The 17,006-nt window shown below is 39.6% G+C and overlaps 1 protein-coding gene across 7 annotated transcripts in view; it reads left to right on the forward strand.

Moving 5' to 3' along the window:
• The window catches only part of slc6a9 (solute carrier family 6 member 9), a 292,380-nt gene that overhangs the window by 255,636 nt on the left and 19,738 nt on the right, over nucleotides 1-17,006 (forward strand). For all 7 annotated transcript variants that reach the window (XM_069938845.1, XM_069938844.1, XM_069938843.1 and 4 more), the window contains 5 exons: nucleotides 2,705-2,836; nucleotides 5,539-5,800; nucleotides 10,949-11,081; nucleotides 13,549-13,683; nucleotides 15,632-15,735. In XM_069938845.1, the coding sequence (XP_069794946.1) occupies nucleotides 2,705-2,836; nucleotides 5,539-5,800; nucleotides 10,949-11,081; nucleotides 13,549-13,683; nucleotides 15,632-15,735 (766 nt within the window). The remainder of the gene's footprint in view (nucleotides 1-2,704; nucleotides 2,837-5,538; nucleotides 5,801-10,948; nucleotides 11,082-13,548; nucleotides 13,684-15,631; nucleotides 15,736-17,006) is intronic.

Genomic DNA, 17,006 nt, shown 5'->3' on the forward strand with positions numbered 1-17,006 from the left:
CTGGTGATCTGGAAGGGGCTTGGAATCTGGGTACAGATGGTAGTGTCTGTGCTCCCTGTAAAAAAAAAGAACAATTGATTTTGTTTAAAATGAAATGTTTTTAATGGTTTAAAACTTGTAATTTTGTGTGAACATTTTCAAAAATTTTCCAAATGGGGGGGCGCTGTCCCCCAAATCCTCCACAAGTGACGCTGCGCTGCCTTGACCCCCACCCCCACCCCAACCCACACACACACCTCATACAAGCATTTGTCTCTTTCCTCTTTTTTTTTTAACCTCACTCACATGCCTGTAGATTATACAGGGCAAAAGGAGCACATTTGACCCAACCAATCCATCCTGAGATGTGTCCTTACAATCTGCTTTCATGCCTTTCCTTTTCTATGTCCATTAGCATAACCCTCGATTCTTATCCCCTTTCACAGACCACTGTCATGGACAAAGCATTTGGCACTCACTGAATCCTGAATTATCTGAAGAGAAAAAATAAATGTGTTTTAATCTCATAAATGAAAGAAGCTTCCCTTTTGAAGGGAGTCAGCCAGACGACCTTATTGACATGCCTTTTTCTTTAACTTAGTGTCACTTGCATGCGGAATGCTGCATTTGTGTCACATGCAAATATCACCAGCATATATACCCGGACCTTTTCAGGTTGTGCGTGGCTGTCTTGAGGCAGTCCATACTCAGGCGAAGATGGGTGGGAGGAGGTTCATATGGAGCTGACACTCTCACTTGGACCAACCTTTATTTCCTTTTTCTATTGTGTAGGCGGAAGCTGACATTGGAAAAGTTCTACGCATTCACTGTCTGTTCACCTCAGTAAATGATCATTTTCAAGTAGTGATTTTGTGTTGGGGATATTTAAATAAACCCTATTTTTACACTTAGGAAATAGGAACATAATATTTTGAAAATATCATAAAAAAAACAATACAGCATCAAGAATTGGACAAACCAATCCAAAACTCCATGCTGTTGTTGCAGGATACTTGTTCAGTGAGAATTTGTAGGGAAAGAAGTCCAATCTTGATGCAGAGGCATCTCCCATTTAAATCCATTCACAGGCATTCTGCCTGCCTCATGAAGTAATCTGAAGAAAATGAATCAAACTCAAAACATGTACAAGACCTGATCCTTCATTCATTGCTGTGCAATCTCACAACTAAATAGAGATAAATCAAAATATAATCTATTTCATGTTAATACATGCCCAAATTAGAATGGAATCTGATTAATTATATGATCTATGCAAAAATCAAATGTGTGAATGTATAAAACCTATATAACCTGTCAGTTTTGCTGCTGAATTATATTTACTGTGCATAATTTTGCAGTTTTTATTAGCTACAAGGTTAAAGGAAGGTAGCTCCTTGCACTGAAATAAGTCTCAGTTTCAACAATGAAAGGTTATATGGGTAATACACTTTTTTCTCTTGTGTATATAGTTCTAATCTTTCACCCCAACAATAAATAGGATTAATCTAACAAGGCAGGACCTTATGAATGGTGAATATTGGGTGTAAAGTTGGGCATGCAGTCCTGATTCACTGTACAATTTTGGCGATGTAAGGCTAGATAGCAATATACACTTCAGAATCAAATTAGTTGCCACATTAACTTGTATCATTTCAATCAAGGCTTTGTTTATATTTATAAAATCACCTACATCTTTCTTATCTTCTTAAGGAAAGCTCTAGGTTGAATTTTGTTAAAAAGTGTTGGATGTTTGCATTTACATCCTCCAGCATTTTGCTTACATGCATTAACATTTTATAACGGGTGATTTTACATTTCATGAGGAATTTTCCTCCCTTGTCTGTTGAAAGGTATCTCCAGGAAATTAATAACAATTCCCATCCAATAACACTAAAATGATGAGACTGAGGATTTATTTGGTATCCAAACAAATGAGTTGCACCATTTGGCTATGCAACATCATGCAAAATAATTTGTTCATTCCCAACATACTTCCCCAGCACCCAGCACCCTTCTGGACTTCTCATTTCATAATATGATATCACCTCAGCTTCTTCTGATAGGGAAGATGCTGGCATGGAGAATTGGCTCCAACCCAGACCAGCTGCATCTTTGCAATTGTGTGCAATTATGCGGCCAAAAAAAAAAGAGATCAAGGCAACATTTTTCATTGAAGACAGAAGGTGGAGCTTTGACCTTACCAGGTTCTTCTCAGAAGTCAGAAGAAATTTGTACCATAATGGGCACTCTGCACAATATTAAATGAATATTGCCTAGGTCTTTTAGATAACAGATGCATGTCTTAACGAGTCACCCATGTTAAATATACTCTGGCCATCCAATTCCAGTGCAATTGGGAATGGTGAATGGTGTTTCAATGCCAGGAATGGGTATAAAAAATACCACAAAAATGGTATAACTGTCTGCCAAATGCTGACATCTTATTAAATTAGATTTATTTATGAATGTAACAGTTCTGTAACTTGCACATCCATTTAGGGTTATTAAGTCTTCATGAGACATATTAAAAAATAACATTATTTGCTTAATTAGCACATAGTAACAACCAAAACCGTCATCATATTCATCATTGCCATTATACAAACTGAACAGGCAGTTTATCGTTAAGTTTAATGCTATTGCAATTTTATCTGAGGGTACACTTTCCTGCTTATTCTCAGAATTTATCTGTATCGACTGTAATGATGGATCTTCTTTTTTAAAGGTGCTTTTATGTTTCCCTACATCATCATGCTGGTCTTCTGTGGTATTCCCCTTTTTTTTCTGGAGCTTTCCTTTGGGCAGTTCACCAGCCAAGGTTGTCTTGGTGTGTGGAAGGTTAACCCTATGTTCAAAGGTAAGAATATTCACTTCCAATTCAGCAGATAGTGGAATGAATAAGCAGCACTGGAAAGATGGATGTCATTAAAGAAGAATGTGTATTTGGAGGATATGGCAGTATTTCCCAGGAAACTGAGTTCTTGCCAATAAACCAAATTAAATGCTGGGAGAGAATAGTTTGTTCTATGGGAGGAAGTAATGCACTTTTGATGTGTATGCAAGCCCTTGTTTCAGCAATCCCTTGGTGTTGAAGATGACATGCTTCCACTCCAGTTCTGAGGTGGCTGATGGGAATCATAGACTCTCCCATGGTTGGGGGTGGCAGGCGGGGGAGGGGGGCGAGGGCAGGTGATACAGGGTATTCCTTCAAAAATAAAGACCTTTGCCATTTTACCTCAGCTTCCACGTGCTCTGGACAAAGGGACTCAAGGTTCTTGATGCCATCCTGAATGTTCTGGCTTCATTTTCAACAGTAATGGGATAGGGATTCTCACCAAAAGTTTTGTTTTGAATCTATTACCCCAGCAGTGACTTGGGTTCGATTCTGGTGCTGGTTGTAAGGAGTATGTACATTCTCTCCGTTTCTGCATGGGTTTCCTCTGGGTAATTTGGTTTCCTCCCAAAATCCAAATCGTATGGGATTGCAGGTTAATTTGGGTGTAATTGGGTGCCATGGATTTAAATGACCAGAATCAGCTTCTGGTCATTTAAAATTTCCTCTGTCGTCCTGGTAATCCATTACAATGACAGAGTAGAGTATTTATTTCAGAAGTCTCGTTACAGTCTGCTAATCATTACATGTGTCCCAATGACACGTAAATAACTTTTATCAGGACAAGGCTATTTTCCAAGATAACTTGTCAGATGCTTGTTATATCATACACAAATTGAGGAGACTTACGAAAATCAAATTATTCCAGACAGCTGCAAATCCAGTGCCTGAATTTGACAAGTTTTGTGCTATTCTAGAATTGTTTTAATCTTTTTCCTGTATGATGTTTACTAATTCACCAGGTAAAGACAGGGTAGATTTTAAATCACCCACCCCCTGAAACTCTTTCTCTGCCCACCCACCATGAGAAATTTCAACTGTCTGAGTCATGTCCCACTTGGCACCCCCTGATCAACGCTGTGAAATTCAACAAAGTTCCCACAGTAGCAGACTGAAGGTATAACTGTAGCAGTTGCATCTGGAGGTATTCCACTTGAGGATAGCCCCCTCGGGAGACCTAAGCCGGAAGAGAAAGCTGGCAGCATTCAACAAAGTGACCTGTAGAGTCTAAAACAAAATCGGTTTGGAAGCCTGACACACTTGATGGAGGATTGTTTATTTGAATTCTGAGACTTTCTGAGGCCTGAAATGTCAGCAATATATCTGTCTCCTATAGATGTTGAATAGACCAGCTGAGTTCCTCCAGCATTTTGGTGTGTTTACTACAATTACAGCGTCTGCTGCCCATCATGTTTCCCATGTCCCATATTCCAGAGAGCTCTGTGTGCCAAGTTAGTGTATATTCTGAGCTGAAAGACTTTTGGACTAAAGGGATCAAGAGTCAAGGGCAGCAGGCAGGGTAAGTGGAGGTAAGCAGTCAGACAGATGATGATTTTGCCATATAGAACAGGGTCAAGACTTGACAGGGCTTAAACTTCTATTTCTTCTGTTTCAAACTTCCCAATTAACAGAACTGCTACTTCACAGTGCTAGTGATCTGAGTTGAATCCTGACCTCTGCTGGTGTCTTTGTGGAGTGTGCACATATGACCAAATGGGTTTCTTCCATTTTCTCCAATTGCCTCCCATGCCCCAAAACATGTGGCTTGGTAGGTTAATTGGCCACTGTATGTTGCCCCGAGCATGCAGGTGAACTGGTGAAACCTGTTAGGAATATTGGAAGATAAAATAGGATGAGTATAGAGTCATGGGTTCAGGGCCTTTTGCCATCAAAGTGACTCCATAATTACCTGAGGCAACGGCCCATTTCTTATGCTCTCAGTGGTACCAAGATTTGCCTTAACACCAGCTCCTGTTTTAAATCCTGGCCAGATGGTACATCTGGCTGGCTTCAGGTGGAACTTGAGGAAAATTAATTCCCCACCTCTCTAATCCCAAAATCCCTGGGACCACTGTCCTCATATCTCCACTCCTCCAACCCCTTACTCACCAGATCTACTTAATAGTAACTTTATTTTCATTAATGCACATAAAGGAGCATTCTGATGCCAAGTTGCATGATAATTGCAGTCAGCCTTTTTGCTGTGGCTCTTCATAGTCCTTAGTTTATTTCTGGTTGCGTTTTGTTGTTTCCAATTTCTCTTTCATTAAAAGTATACCTGTAGTTAAAAGTTCCCCTTGACATTACGATGAAGTCATGGTGGGAATAGTACAATTTCATCATCGTCCAAGGAGCCCGCACATCAGAGCCTCCATGACTGAAAATCTTGACACAGAGTTGACACTTTCATTCCAAAGGCCTCAAAGGTGAAGGGTCTTTATGTGCACATAACTCAACAGAAATAGACATCAATATTTTGTGATGCATAGGAATTCCATCAACATTAGATACATCTTAACCTGAGATGGAGGTATGTGCCTATTTTGCTTATATTTCCCAGTATTGAAAATTTTTGCCTCAGTGAAAATAAAATTTTCTAACTAAATCATATGCAGGATAGCCCTGGAAGGTAGAATTGTTTAACATGTCCCTTCTTATGTGAACAGGAGTCGGGTATGGGATGATGGTTGTGTCCTCGTACATTGGAATCTACTACAATGTGGTCATTAGCATCGCCTTCTACTACTTCTTCTCCTCCATGACTTCAGTTCTTCCATGGACATACTGCAATAATAAATGGAACAAGGATAACTGCAGCAGCATGCTGAATCCCAATAGAACTGTCAACTTCACTGAGTTGCCACAAAATATCTCATCGTTGCTAAACCAAACTGTAAAGAGGACCAGTCCTAGCGAGGAGTATTGGAAGTAAGAGTGGCTTTCCCATATAAGAGCAACGTATTGATAGCGGACTAAAGTACAATGTGTTATTACTGTTTGTCTTTGATGTTCAGTTTTCTTCTCAATGCAAAGCATAGTTTGTACACAATCCATCAGTCCTTTGTAAATTCACCAATGTGCACACAAAAAATATTTATATTTCAGGGCTCCTACTAGGAACTTTCATCTCATATCTGGCTAGATTTCCTTGGGTCCTGGAGAGAATTTTTTAAATCTCAATTCTTTCAAGCAATTTCCAGGGCTATCAATGGTAGATGGAGAGAATCCATCCATTAATACTTATATAGTATCCTTGGCTGGGATTAGTGATGGCAGGGGGAAGGGATAATGGGAGGTTTTGCTGATCCCTGCTCCAAATTATGTTCTTTCAAATCAGAATAAATTTAAAAAAAATCCCTCTTCAATATTCAGGGATCCAAATTACAGTTTCATCCAAGACCTTCTATATATTTGCCAGATCTGTCAGTCTTTGGCAAACCCACCCAAGACAGTTGGCATACCTAAGCCATTGTTTCATTTCTTCCTCTTCTGGCATTGGACTGCAATGTTTAGATAAGGGGTTAATGAGAGAGCTGCAGATTTCAGGTGCAATAACTGAAAGCTAATCATGTGCTGAGAGTCAACTGTCCAAGTCTGAGCCCAAACCTGTCCTCGTATATTCTAAATGTGCATAATTTGGGCCATTTAGAATCATAGCTGTCATTTTACCCTTCACGAAGTTTGGGTATGTAGTAATATCTTTACCATTCAAGGCATTAAGTTAGCACTGGCACAGCATCAGATAAAATCAAGCTTGGATTTAAATACTTTTTTAAAAAAATTTATCTTCCTAGCTGTAGGTTTTTATTCAATCCTGCAAGTTAATTTAAAAACCAAGGAACCAAGCAAATCCCTACCATTTATTCTGCTCTGAAAGTTATTGTTCAGCATCAGTCTTGCAATAGTTTCTCACAGGCCAAGCAGGGAGGCAAATGGAAGCAAAAGACAATGGCATGATGAGAGGACATCGAATTGAAGGACAAACTTGCTGAGCTGTTTTCTGCATATCATTTGCACAGGTTACACCAAAACCTTCAGTAACATACATTCAATAAACCGTTCCCAAATATCTGATTGGGAGAATTCCTCTTGCTGTACTGGGTATAATGTGACAAATAAGTTTAAACAACCCTCTGAATGTTCCCAAATCTCTTTCATCACAGGAATTTCCTGCCCTTTTGGGTATATATTAGAAGGTGGATACCTCTGTTCTCCACAGTTCTAAATTTGTAATCAAAAAATTCACATGTAATCAAAGTATATATTCCAGATTTTATTCATTGTTACTTGTATACATTTTGGTTTGACCATGTAGAAATTACAGCACTTTTTATACATAATCACCTCATTTCAGGGCATCATAATATTTGGGACATTTGGCTTTGCAGGTGTTTGTGAGTACACAGGTATGTTGAATTGCTTCATTGGTGCAGGTAGAAGAGAGCTAGACTTGCTTCTAAGCTTCTGATCACCTTTGGAATCTGTAGTTGCTATTTTTCAACATGAGGACCAGTTGTGGCAATGAAAGTCAAGGAAGTCATTATGAGGCTGAAAAACAAGAATAAAACAGAGACATCACCCAAACTTTAGGATGACCAAAATTAAAGTTTGGAACATCATTAAGAAGAAAGAGTGTACTGGTGAGCTCGATAATCACAAAGGGACTGGTATTCCAAGGCAGACCCCCACTGCTGATGGCAGAAGAATTCTCATCATAATAAAGAAAAATCCCCAAATGCATGTCTGACAGATCAGAAACATTCTTCAGGAGGCAGGTGTGGATGTGTCAATGACTGCTGTCTTCCAAAGACTTCATGAACAGAAATATAGAGGCTACACTGCAAGATGGAAACCATGGCAAAGGTGGTATGCTTTGGATCTTGGGCAGTTCCTTTACACCTCCATACTTTGCTCTTGCCATCACTCTGATATAGGTAAATCTTCATCTCATCTGTCCACAGAACCTTTTTCCAGAATTCTGCAGGCTCTTTTTAAATACTTTTTGGCAAACTGTAATCTGGCCAGCCTTTCTGTAGCTAACTAGTGTTTTGTATCTTGCATTGTAGCCTCTGTATTTCTGTTCATGAAGTCTTTGGAAGACAGCAGTCATTGACACATCCATACCTGCCTCCTGAAGAATGTTTCTGATCTGTCAGACATGCATTTGGGGATTTTTCATCATTATGATGAGAATTATTCTGTCATCAACAGTGGAGATCTTCCTTGGAATACCAGTCTCTTGTGATTATTCAACTCACCAGTATGCTCTTCCTATTTAATGATGTTCCAAGCTGTTCATTTTGGTCATCCTAAGGTTTGAGTGATGTGCCTTACTGTTTTATTCTTGTTTTTCAGCCTCATAATGGCTTATTTGACTTTCAATGGCACAACTCTGGTCCTCATGTTGAAAAATGACAACTACAGATTCCAAAGGTGATCAAAAGCTCAGAACCAAGCCTAGTTCTTTTATACCTGCACTAATGAATCAATTAAACATACCCAAGTAATCACAAACATCTGCAAAGCCAAATGTCCCAAACATTATGGTGCTCCAAAATGAGGGGATTATGTGTAAAAAGTGCTATAATTTCTACATGGTCAAACCAAATTGAATACAAATAAGCTTGAATGAAATCTGGAATGTGCACTTTAATCACATGTGATTACAAGTTTAAAACTGTGGAGCACAGGGGAAAATGAAGGAAAAAAAGTATTTGTCACAAACATTATGGAGGGTACTGTATATTTGATAGATCCGGAAATAGAGGGAAATGGAGAATTAGCAGAAAAAGAGGATTTTGAGGCCCGTATAAATCAGCCCTGGTATGATTCAATGGTAGGGCAAGCTTAAAGACCTGATGCTCCTATTAATTCTGTTCTTGTGGATCTTTATCACCAAAAATAAGGTTACAGCTTGACAGAAAATCTGGTGTAACTGTTCTCTCCTCTGCTGTGATGAGCAAACTATGCATACCTTTTACGGTGCTCGATGATAAAATGAAACTGCATGTACATCGTGATTAAGGTGATCACAAATCTCTGTGCTTCTGCCCACTGAGCAGTCCACCATTTAAGCTGTGAGACTTCATTAAAAGCAAATTAATCATGCTTTTCCACTATTGCTGTGTTACAAAGAACCGTGGATAATTTTATCGCAGAAATAAAAAGTTAAAATGCCAACAGTGAAACGGCTAAAAGATGTTGAGAAATGGAATAATAACAATGAAATCCGTCTAACCAGAAAGAACAATTGTTAAGGCATCTGCAGCTGATAAGTTAAAACAGGATAATGTTTAAAAGTCAGTGTTTAATTGAAAGACAGTAAAATTTTCCTATTGGATTGCTGCTATAAATACACAGCTCTCTGTCTGCAGCAGGAAGTAATAGAAGATATTTTTAAGGGACTTTGATTGGAACTTTGAATGGAGAAAGCTGTTGTCCCACTAAAACACTTCCCTACAATTAATCAAGCCCAAATTGGTTTCATCACAGTTTGATTTGGATTGAATTCAGTATGAGAATATAAGGCTTCAGTAACACAGTTACAGATCTTCCTATCATCAATTCATGGACCAAAGCAGAGGGTATCTAACCATACTAGGAATTTCAAAATATTTTCCTTTAAAGGAGCATGCTGGTAACTATAAAATTAATGTTCATAATTGAGAGAAATCTCTCTTTGTCAGTGTTAACCATACAGCACGGTCACAAGCCCTTTCAGCCCACCAGCCCATGCCACAAAATTACACCCAATTGACTTACACCCCCCCGGTACATTTTTGAAGGGTGGAAGGAAACCCATGCAGACACGGGAAGAACGTACAAACTCCTTACAGATAGCACCAGATTCAAACCCAGGTCGCTGGTGCTGTAACAGTGTTATGCTAACCATGTCAGTTATTTTAGACTTCCCATCTGCAGGAGGCCTGCATATTTTGCATCTATCTTTCATATTTATACATTGCTGGCATTCAGTGATGAATTCCAAATCTTCACAAGATTAACAACCCAAAGCTAACTATCCTGCAGAATAAAAAGGTGAAGGTAAACATTCCATTATTGTCACATCATACTACATTTAGAATGTAATATACATGAAATTATTTAACTTTTGTATACCATAAGGCAAACAGGAGGCGCCACTTTGTACAGCGCCCCTCACAGAAACCTACAACACCTGGTGTTCCTAGGCAGACCCCCCTCCAAGTACTAACCAGTCCTGAGCCTGCTTAGCTTCCAAGATCAGACATTCTCAGGCGTATTCAGGCTATTAGGTCCTAGACTAAACTCACATGTCCAGGAGTGACATGGACATTTGGTTATTCCCTGGGAAGAGATGGTATAGTGGCAATGGGAGGGTGCGCTTCCAAATTGGGAACTTGCCTGTCCCAAGCTGAGGAGAACAATTAAAGCTGAGCAGAAAGAGTGATAGTGCTTGACCTGGAGTCTCATTTGTTTATTTGTGGGTCTAGTCTTAGAACTTCATCTCATTTGTCCCATAGAGTAACCAACGTCCATCACATTTTAATTAATATCCATCTTTAAAGAATTGAATCCTCAAAATGCCAGAGAACCCCAGAACTTATATTCATGATTAAGCCTACAAGGAATGCAATTTTATTTTATGACAGAAAATGTGCCTTAGGTTTTATCCCCATGAATTTTTGAAGAATTTTACTACTTCTAAGAAGCTACTTTAGCTGTGAGTTTGTACATTCCCTATAACCTACGTAGCTTTCCTCCAGGTGCTCTGGTTTTCTCCCAGCCCCCAAAAACATAGAGTGTTTGCAGGTTAATTGGTGTACCTGGGCTCGTGGGCCGGAAAAGCTTATTACTGTGCTGTAACTCTAAATTAAAAATAAATTTAAAATTAAACCGTTTTGAAGGATAATAAAGCTGTAAATCTTTGCTTCTTATTGGGATATTAGACCTAATTGGTTTTTCTTTCAAAAGTATCAATTGTTCTGTTGATGCCGAGGCCAAGGTAAGCTATGCCTGGATTAATCCTAAGTTTAGAGATGGTGAGTACAATACCAGCCTTGATATTAGTCCTGACTATGACAATTTTGTTTACAGTTATTATGTACTCAAGATCTCAGATGGCATTGGAAACTTTGGAGAGGTCCGCTTGCCTTTGCTGGGATGCCTCTTTGTGGCCTGGGTTGTGGTCTTTCTATGCCTCATTAAAGGGGTGAAGTCATCAGGAAAAGTAAGTTCAAAGCTACTTAATACACAGGTGGGAATGCTACAAATGGAAGGCATTGGTGAATGGCTGGAGCTAAGGACAAGAATTTTGGAGGAAGGGTTAAATGTTTACATGTGTCTCCATGAAAGGGATCACATAAGACTATAGCCACGTTCTCCCTCACTAGTTCCATTCCTCTTCCAGTATGTTAATAAGATTGTAGGTGAAAGCTTAATCTCTGAATCTGTACAAATTAGCCATAAATAATTAAGGTAACAACAGACAAAGAAGACACAGCTACTACCTGGACACTCTTCCAAAGAATGATTACAGGAAAACAGTATATCTTCATCTTGCATCTTGCTTTCTTCCTTAACCTGCAAGATCAATAGCAGAATAAATTATTAAGAGCAGAGACAAGTATCTGTACATTAGAAATTGTTGTCAGTGTGTTCCTTAGATATTGGGTCAGATGTGCTTTTAGTCAACACCCGAGGTGAAGTCTGTTCCAGTTTTTTTAAAAATGGGGCTTAATTCTAAAAAAAGAAAAACTATCCAAGAATTTGTTTTAGGACAAGTGGAGCAAGGGCATGGAGATTCTGTCAGCAGTGGCCTCCTGTCCAACTCGCGCAACATCCTGATTTGAAATATATCACCATTCCTTCATCTCCATTATAGCTAAATCTTAGAATTGCCAACTAGATAACAATGTAGGTGTACCTGCAACAGAGAAATTGGTAGCAATTTGAGGATATAGTTGCCCAACAACTTCTAAAGGCCAATAAGAAATAGACAATAAATGTTGGCCCTATCGGTGAGCCTCATGCCCTACAAATGAATAACAATGAAAAATCTTAATTGAATTGATACATCCAAAATCGAGGTCAGTCTGGTAGGTATGCCAGTGTGGGGAGTGTGCAAATCCTATTCTAACACATGAAGGTACTCCCATTGATAACAATAGTGGTAAAACCTAGATTATCACCTGTAGTTCCTCATTTCATCTTCTTTATAATAAACTAAATTCATTTGAATCAATTAGATTTCACACAATTTCCTTAATGACAAGTATGAAACAGAGGCTATCAGATTTTCAGTCTCAGGCAAATACATTGGGAGGGTCAGATCAGCATCACTTGTCATAACACAATCTAAAATTAAAATGGCCATCAAAAGAATAGGGTGATTCTGACTATATAAGTAGTTATGAAGGCTCCTTTACAGTTCAGCAGGGCCACTTTCATGAAATTTTAGTGGTCTGTGAGATAATTTTATTCCCAGTTGTTTGCCTGAATCCTTGATTAATCATGAAGGTTCTCAAGGGAGAAAATAGTTAGCTCAGGTAGTCTTTTGTCTTTTCAATTTGGATAGTTTTCAAAAAGATGAACATCTTTCACAGTAGATTTAATTAATTATTTCCCAGTTCAGAAGAAATGGCGCACTCTATCCTGTTGTCATTTGACAGAGAGGCAGTTGGAAGACATAGTATTTCCTTCCAAGAATGGGTTCAGTGTCTCAGAAATTGCTGTTTTCCCATTTTTAGGGACTTTTTCCATGGTGTTCCATTTTGCAATTCTGCAGCAGGGAATCCATGTCAATGTCTTAATGGAAACTGTTCTTCATCTATGGAGCATGCACTGTACTCTGAATGTTGAGGGAAATGGTTGCTAACTAGGTGTGGAACATATTTGAAGAGTTCTGTTTTGTTCGATCATGATGTAACATTTGCAGCTGTGCTATGAAATCCAAGCAGAGCAAAGCAGAAGATGGTGCAATGAATGTTTCAAACACATTTGAAAACCAAAATGTTTCTGTAAAAGTAGTTTACCTTCAAAAGGTTTAAGCCTTTATTGTTGGGATGTGCTTGCTTTCACCACAAATGAGACAATAATTCACTCATCCCTTTACGAATAGGGAAACAGTCTTTAAACATGATTTCTGATTCTGTTTTTATATTCCTGCTATATTCTCTGTTAAGAAACCTGCTGGACACCAGTCATCAATAGTGGTAAACTCTGAAGATGCTGGGGTCTAGTTCAGGACACAAAAGTGTAGGAAAATGTAGCAGGTTGTGTAGCATCCATGGAAAGCAATAGCCATTCAACTTATGGGGTCTGGACACTTTTTTGGGTGTGCCAAAAATCAGGCATATTCCTGATTAAGAGGGGGGTTGGAGGGGGGAGAACTAGCCCGAGGCTAGTTGATGGGTGGATTCAGGTGGGAGGGGAAAGAAGGGGGAGGGGGGAGGGCTGAGAAAGATGCTCTCTTATAGGAAGAAGTAAGGGAGGAGGTTGGGGAGCCAGGGGAAGGGAGACACTGGGATGAAGGGGGAGGGAGACACTGGGATGAGGGAAAGCAAAGAGAATAGAGGGAGGGGGTTACTAAAAATTGGAGGTCGATATTGATGTGTATGGTTGGAAGACTGCTGAAATGAAATATACAGCCTGTATCTATACATGCTGGAGGTGATAAGAGCGCTTTATTCTTGTAGGTGGTGTATTTTACAGCAACATTTCCATACGTTGTGCTGACTATTCTATTTATCCGTGGGATCACTCTGGATGGAGCTGCAACTGGCATCATGTACTATCTCACTCCTCAATGGGACAAGATTTTGGATGCAAAAGTGAGTCGTTTATATCTTGATCAGAAAGTACTGCTTTCCTCAAGGCTATATAAAGATACTTCACTCTGTTGTTCTTCATGCACTAGTCCTCAATGCACTGTTCAGAACTGTCAGAGAGTAAGGCCAAACAATGGAGAAAGACGTGGGGTTGCAATTTCAACTGGTCTCATATTTATAGGTTTTCACCACTTATTAATGCAGTTAAAGTAGTCAAAACCCATCAACATTCTATTCTGTTAATGGTTAGAGAAGGATTTGTGATCAAATTTCCCTTCATTGCTAGCTTCCCAATCTCAGTCAGGTTTGGTCAGAGGAGATTGAGAGGGGATGAACATCATCAGGAGCATAGTCAAAGAAGAGAGAAACTGTTCATATTAGTGATGGTGTTGGTGGAGGTGATCAGCAACAAAAAAAAACAGAATTGACCGAAGAAAATAAACAAGAAAGTTTGCAGACACCATGATTGTTATTTAATCCACAAGAGGTTCTAGAGAAACTCAGCAGGTCATGTAGCATTCTTGAGATAGCCAAGACACATAATCAACATTTTAGGCCTGCAGGCAAGCACCAGAAAATCAATGCTTCCAAAAACATGGCTTCCCCTCTACCACCATCAACTCAGCCCTTACCCGCCTCACCTCTATTTCCTGCACATCTGCCCTTGCCCATTCCGCCACTAGACATGAGAAGGATTCCCCTTGTCCTGACCTACTATCCACTAGCCTTTGCATCCAACGTACAGTAAAATCCCATTATCCGGAATTCAAGGAACCAGCCGTTTGAAACAACAAGCAAAAAAAAAAAAAAAAATTCATGGGAAATAAATAGGTTAAAAATTCAAACATTTAAAACTGGTAACCCTAGCGGTCAGTTTTCCAATCACCCAAAAGACAATCTCAAGCAACTGGCAAATTCACTTATCCAGTATTTGCCAATCCCCATAGATGCCAGATACCGAGAGTTTAACTACATTATCTTCCACAATTTCCGCCACCTACAATGTGATACCATCACCAGACATATCTTCCTTCTCCTTGCCTCTCTGCCTTCCGTGGGGACCGCTCCCTTCATTAATCCCTTGTTTGCTCATCATTTTCCATGAATTACCCCTTTGATGCATACCCCTGTGACCACAAGAAATGTGACATTGCCACCCACACCTCCTCCCTCGCCACCATTCAGGGCTCCAAACAATTCTTCCAATTGAAGCAACTCTTCACTTGGGAATCTGCAGAGATCATCTATTGCATCTAGTGCTCCCATTGTGGCCTCCTCTACATTGGAGAAACCAGACGCAGACTCAGAGATCATTTCATTGAGCATCTTCACTCTGTCTGTGGAAATAGCAGGGGTTCCCAGTAGCCAACCATTTAAATTCTGCATCCCCCATTCCCACACCAACATGTCTGTCCATACATGGTCAAGATGAGGCCAAAACCAAATTTGAGGATCAGCACCTGATATTCTGTCCAGGCACTCTCAAACCAGATTTTCTCTCTCTCTCTCTCTCTCTCTCTCTCTTTCCCCCTCCCCTCTGGCACCCCATTCCCTTCCCTCTCCATTCAGAACCATCCCCTCTCCATCAATTGCTTCCTTTTTTCTCTTCTGTCCTCCCACCATATCCACCTATGACCTCTTGGCCTCTCCCCCCCTGCCATTTTATTCAGACCTGCCTGATTTTTGCTCATACCTTGACAAAGGACTCAGGCCAAACACGTTGCTTACCCCTTTATTTCCTATCGACGCTACACGACCTGCCGAGTTCCTCAAGCACGTATCTGCGTACTTTCCCATTCGATGACACTGCCAGTGCAGTCGTCTTTACCTTCCTACAGAGTAGGTTTCGAGGAAAACTCAAGGCAATCATAATCCTCAGAAGACATGAATCAAAAATCAATGTGAAGATCCGAAAATTATCAATGTCGATTCAATTTGTGTTCTATTCCAGGTCTGGGGAGACGCTGCTTCACAAATTTTCTACTCTCTAGGATGTGCTTGGGGTGGCCTGATAACCATGGCTTCTTACAACAAGTTCCACAACAATTGCTACAGGTTTGGGAGCATTTTCAAGAATCCTTCCCCCTCCCCCTCCCCCTTTGAAAGCATATTATTCTTGATTTCTTTCAGAGATGAGTTTCAGAAATGTTAGTGCTACATCAAGTTCAGCCTCTCATTAATGGACAATTGGAGTACTACAATTACTTTACTGTGGTTCATTGTGAATCATTGCACTGGTATCATGTGTTGTGCAAGAACAACAACGCAAATACATTTTTCTTTGAACAGGAAATAGATCCACTTTTATTTTTTTCCAAAATCTCTCAATAGCCTGATTTTTAAAAAAATTCTATTTTCTAAATTATTTGCTTAAATTGGAATCTCACATCTTTGTGAAAGTCTTTGGTGTGTTGAAGGTCAGACAAGGAAATATTTGCTCTATTTCAGTTTGGAGGCAAAGCATTGACCCCACTCCTTCATCTGAGCTTTACCTCTCTTTTGACCACATGTTAGCTTCCTTCAGTGAACACTGTGGCAGTGAGTGCAGGGCACAGATGATCACATCAGATACTGCATGAATAGCTCATGAGAAATTCTGCATAAATTAAGGCCTAAAATTTCTGCAGTGAAACTATAATTTGATATTTTCATGACCTATAATTGGTAAAGTTCCAGTGTCTCTCCATTTTAATTATTTAACTAACCTTATATCATCATTGCTGATACCCTTTAAAAGGGAACATGAGAAACCCATCCTTTGTGAGAGGTGCCCAAATGCTTGTGCTTTACAAGCCTTCCATTTTTCTGAGTATACATCTCATTTGGGAAAATGTAATTAAATTGCATCGGAGATGCCCAAGGTGATTTATCAAGATGTTCATTTTGCCTACATGTTTACCAAATGATATGGCTGCCTCTCTCCTCCAGTGTCAAGATTGCTCAGATCGCAACATAGGGTCCTTTTCTAGTGCCTGAACTCTCACGACTCTCACCATTTTTCCGCCCCAGGCCTCCATCGTAAAGGTACTAAACTGATTACAGAGGACAAAGAGGAAATAAATATGTATTCTGGTTATTTTGGTGGTCAGTCTCCATTAATCAGATGAATGTGGTCCCTATGCATCTCTGTACACAGTTGAATATCTACCAAATCAATTTTTATTGAGGAGAAGGACTCTTCTGGTTCAGATAAAGTCCCTTTCAACCTGTGGGAAGAAACAGAGGGGAATAAAAGTTCAGTTTCTTATGCACTTTAAAAATCCCCAAAACCGATCTGAATGGAAAATAATGATATTTGAAAATGGATACAGTTAGCTCTTTAATTC

The sequence above is a fragment of the Narcine bancroftii genome, chromosome 5 (genome assembly GCF_036971445.1).
Source record: "Narcine bancroftii isolate sNarBan1 chromosome 5, sNarBan1.hap1, whole genome shotgun sequence".
Lineage (NCBI taxonomy): Eukaryota > Metazoa > Chordata > Chondrichthyes > Torpediniformes > Narcinidae > Narcine > Narcine bancroftii.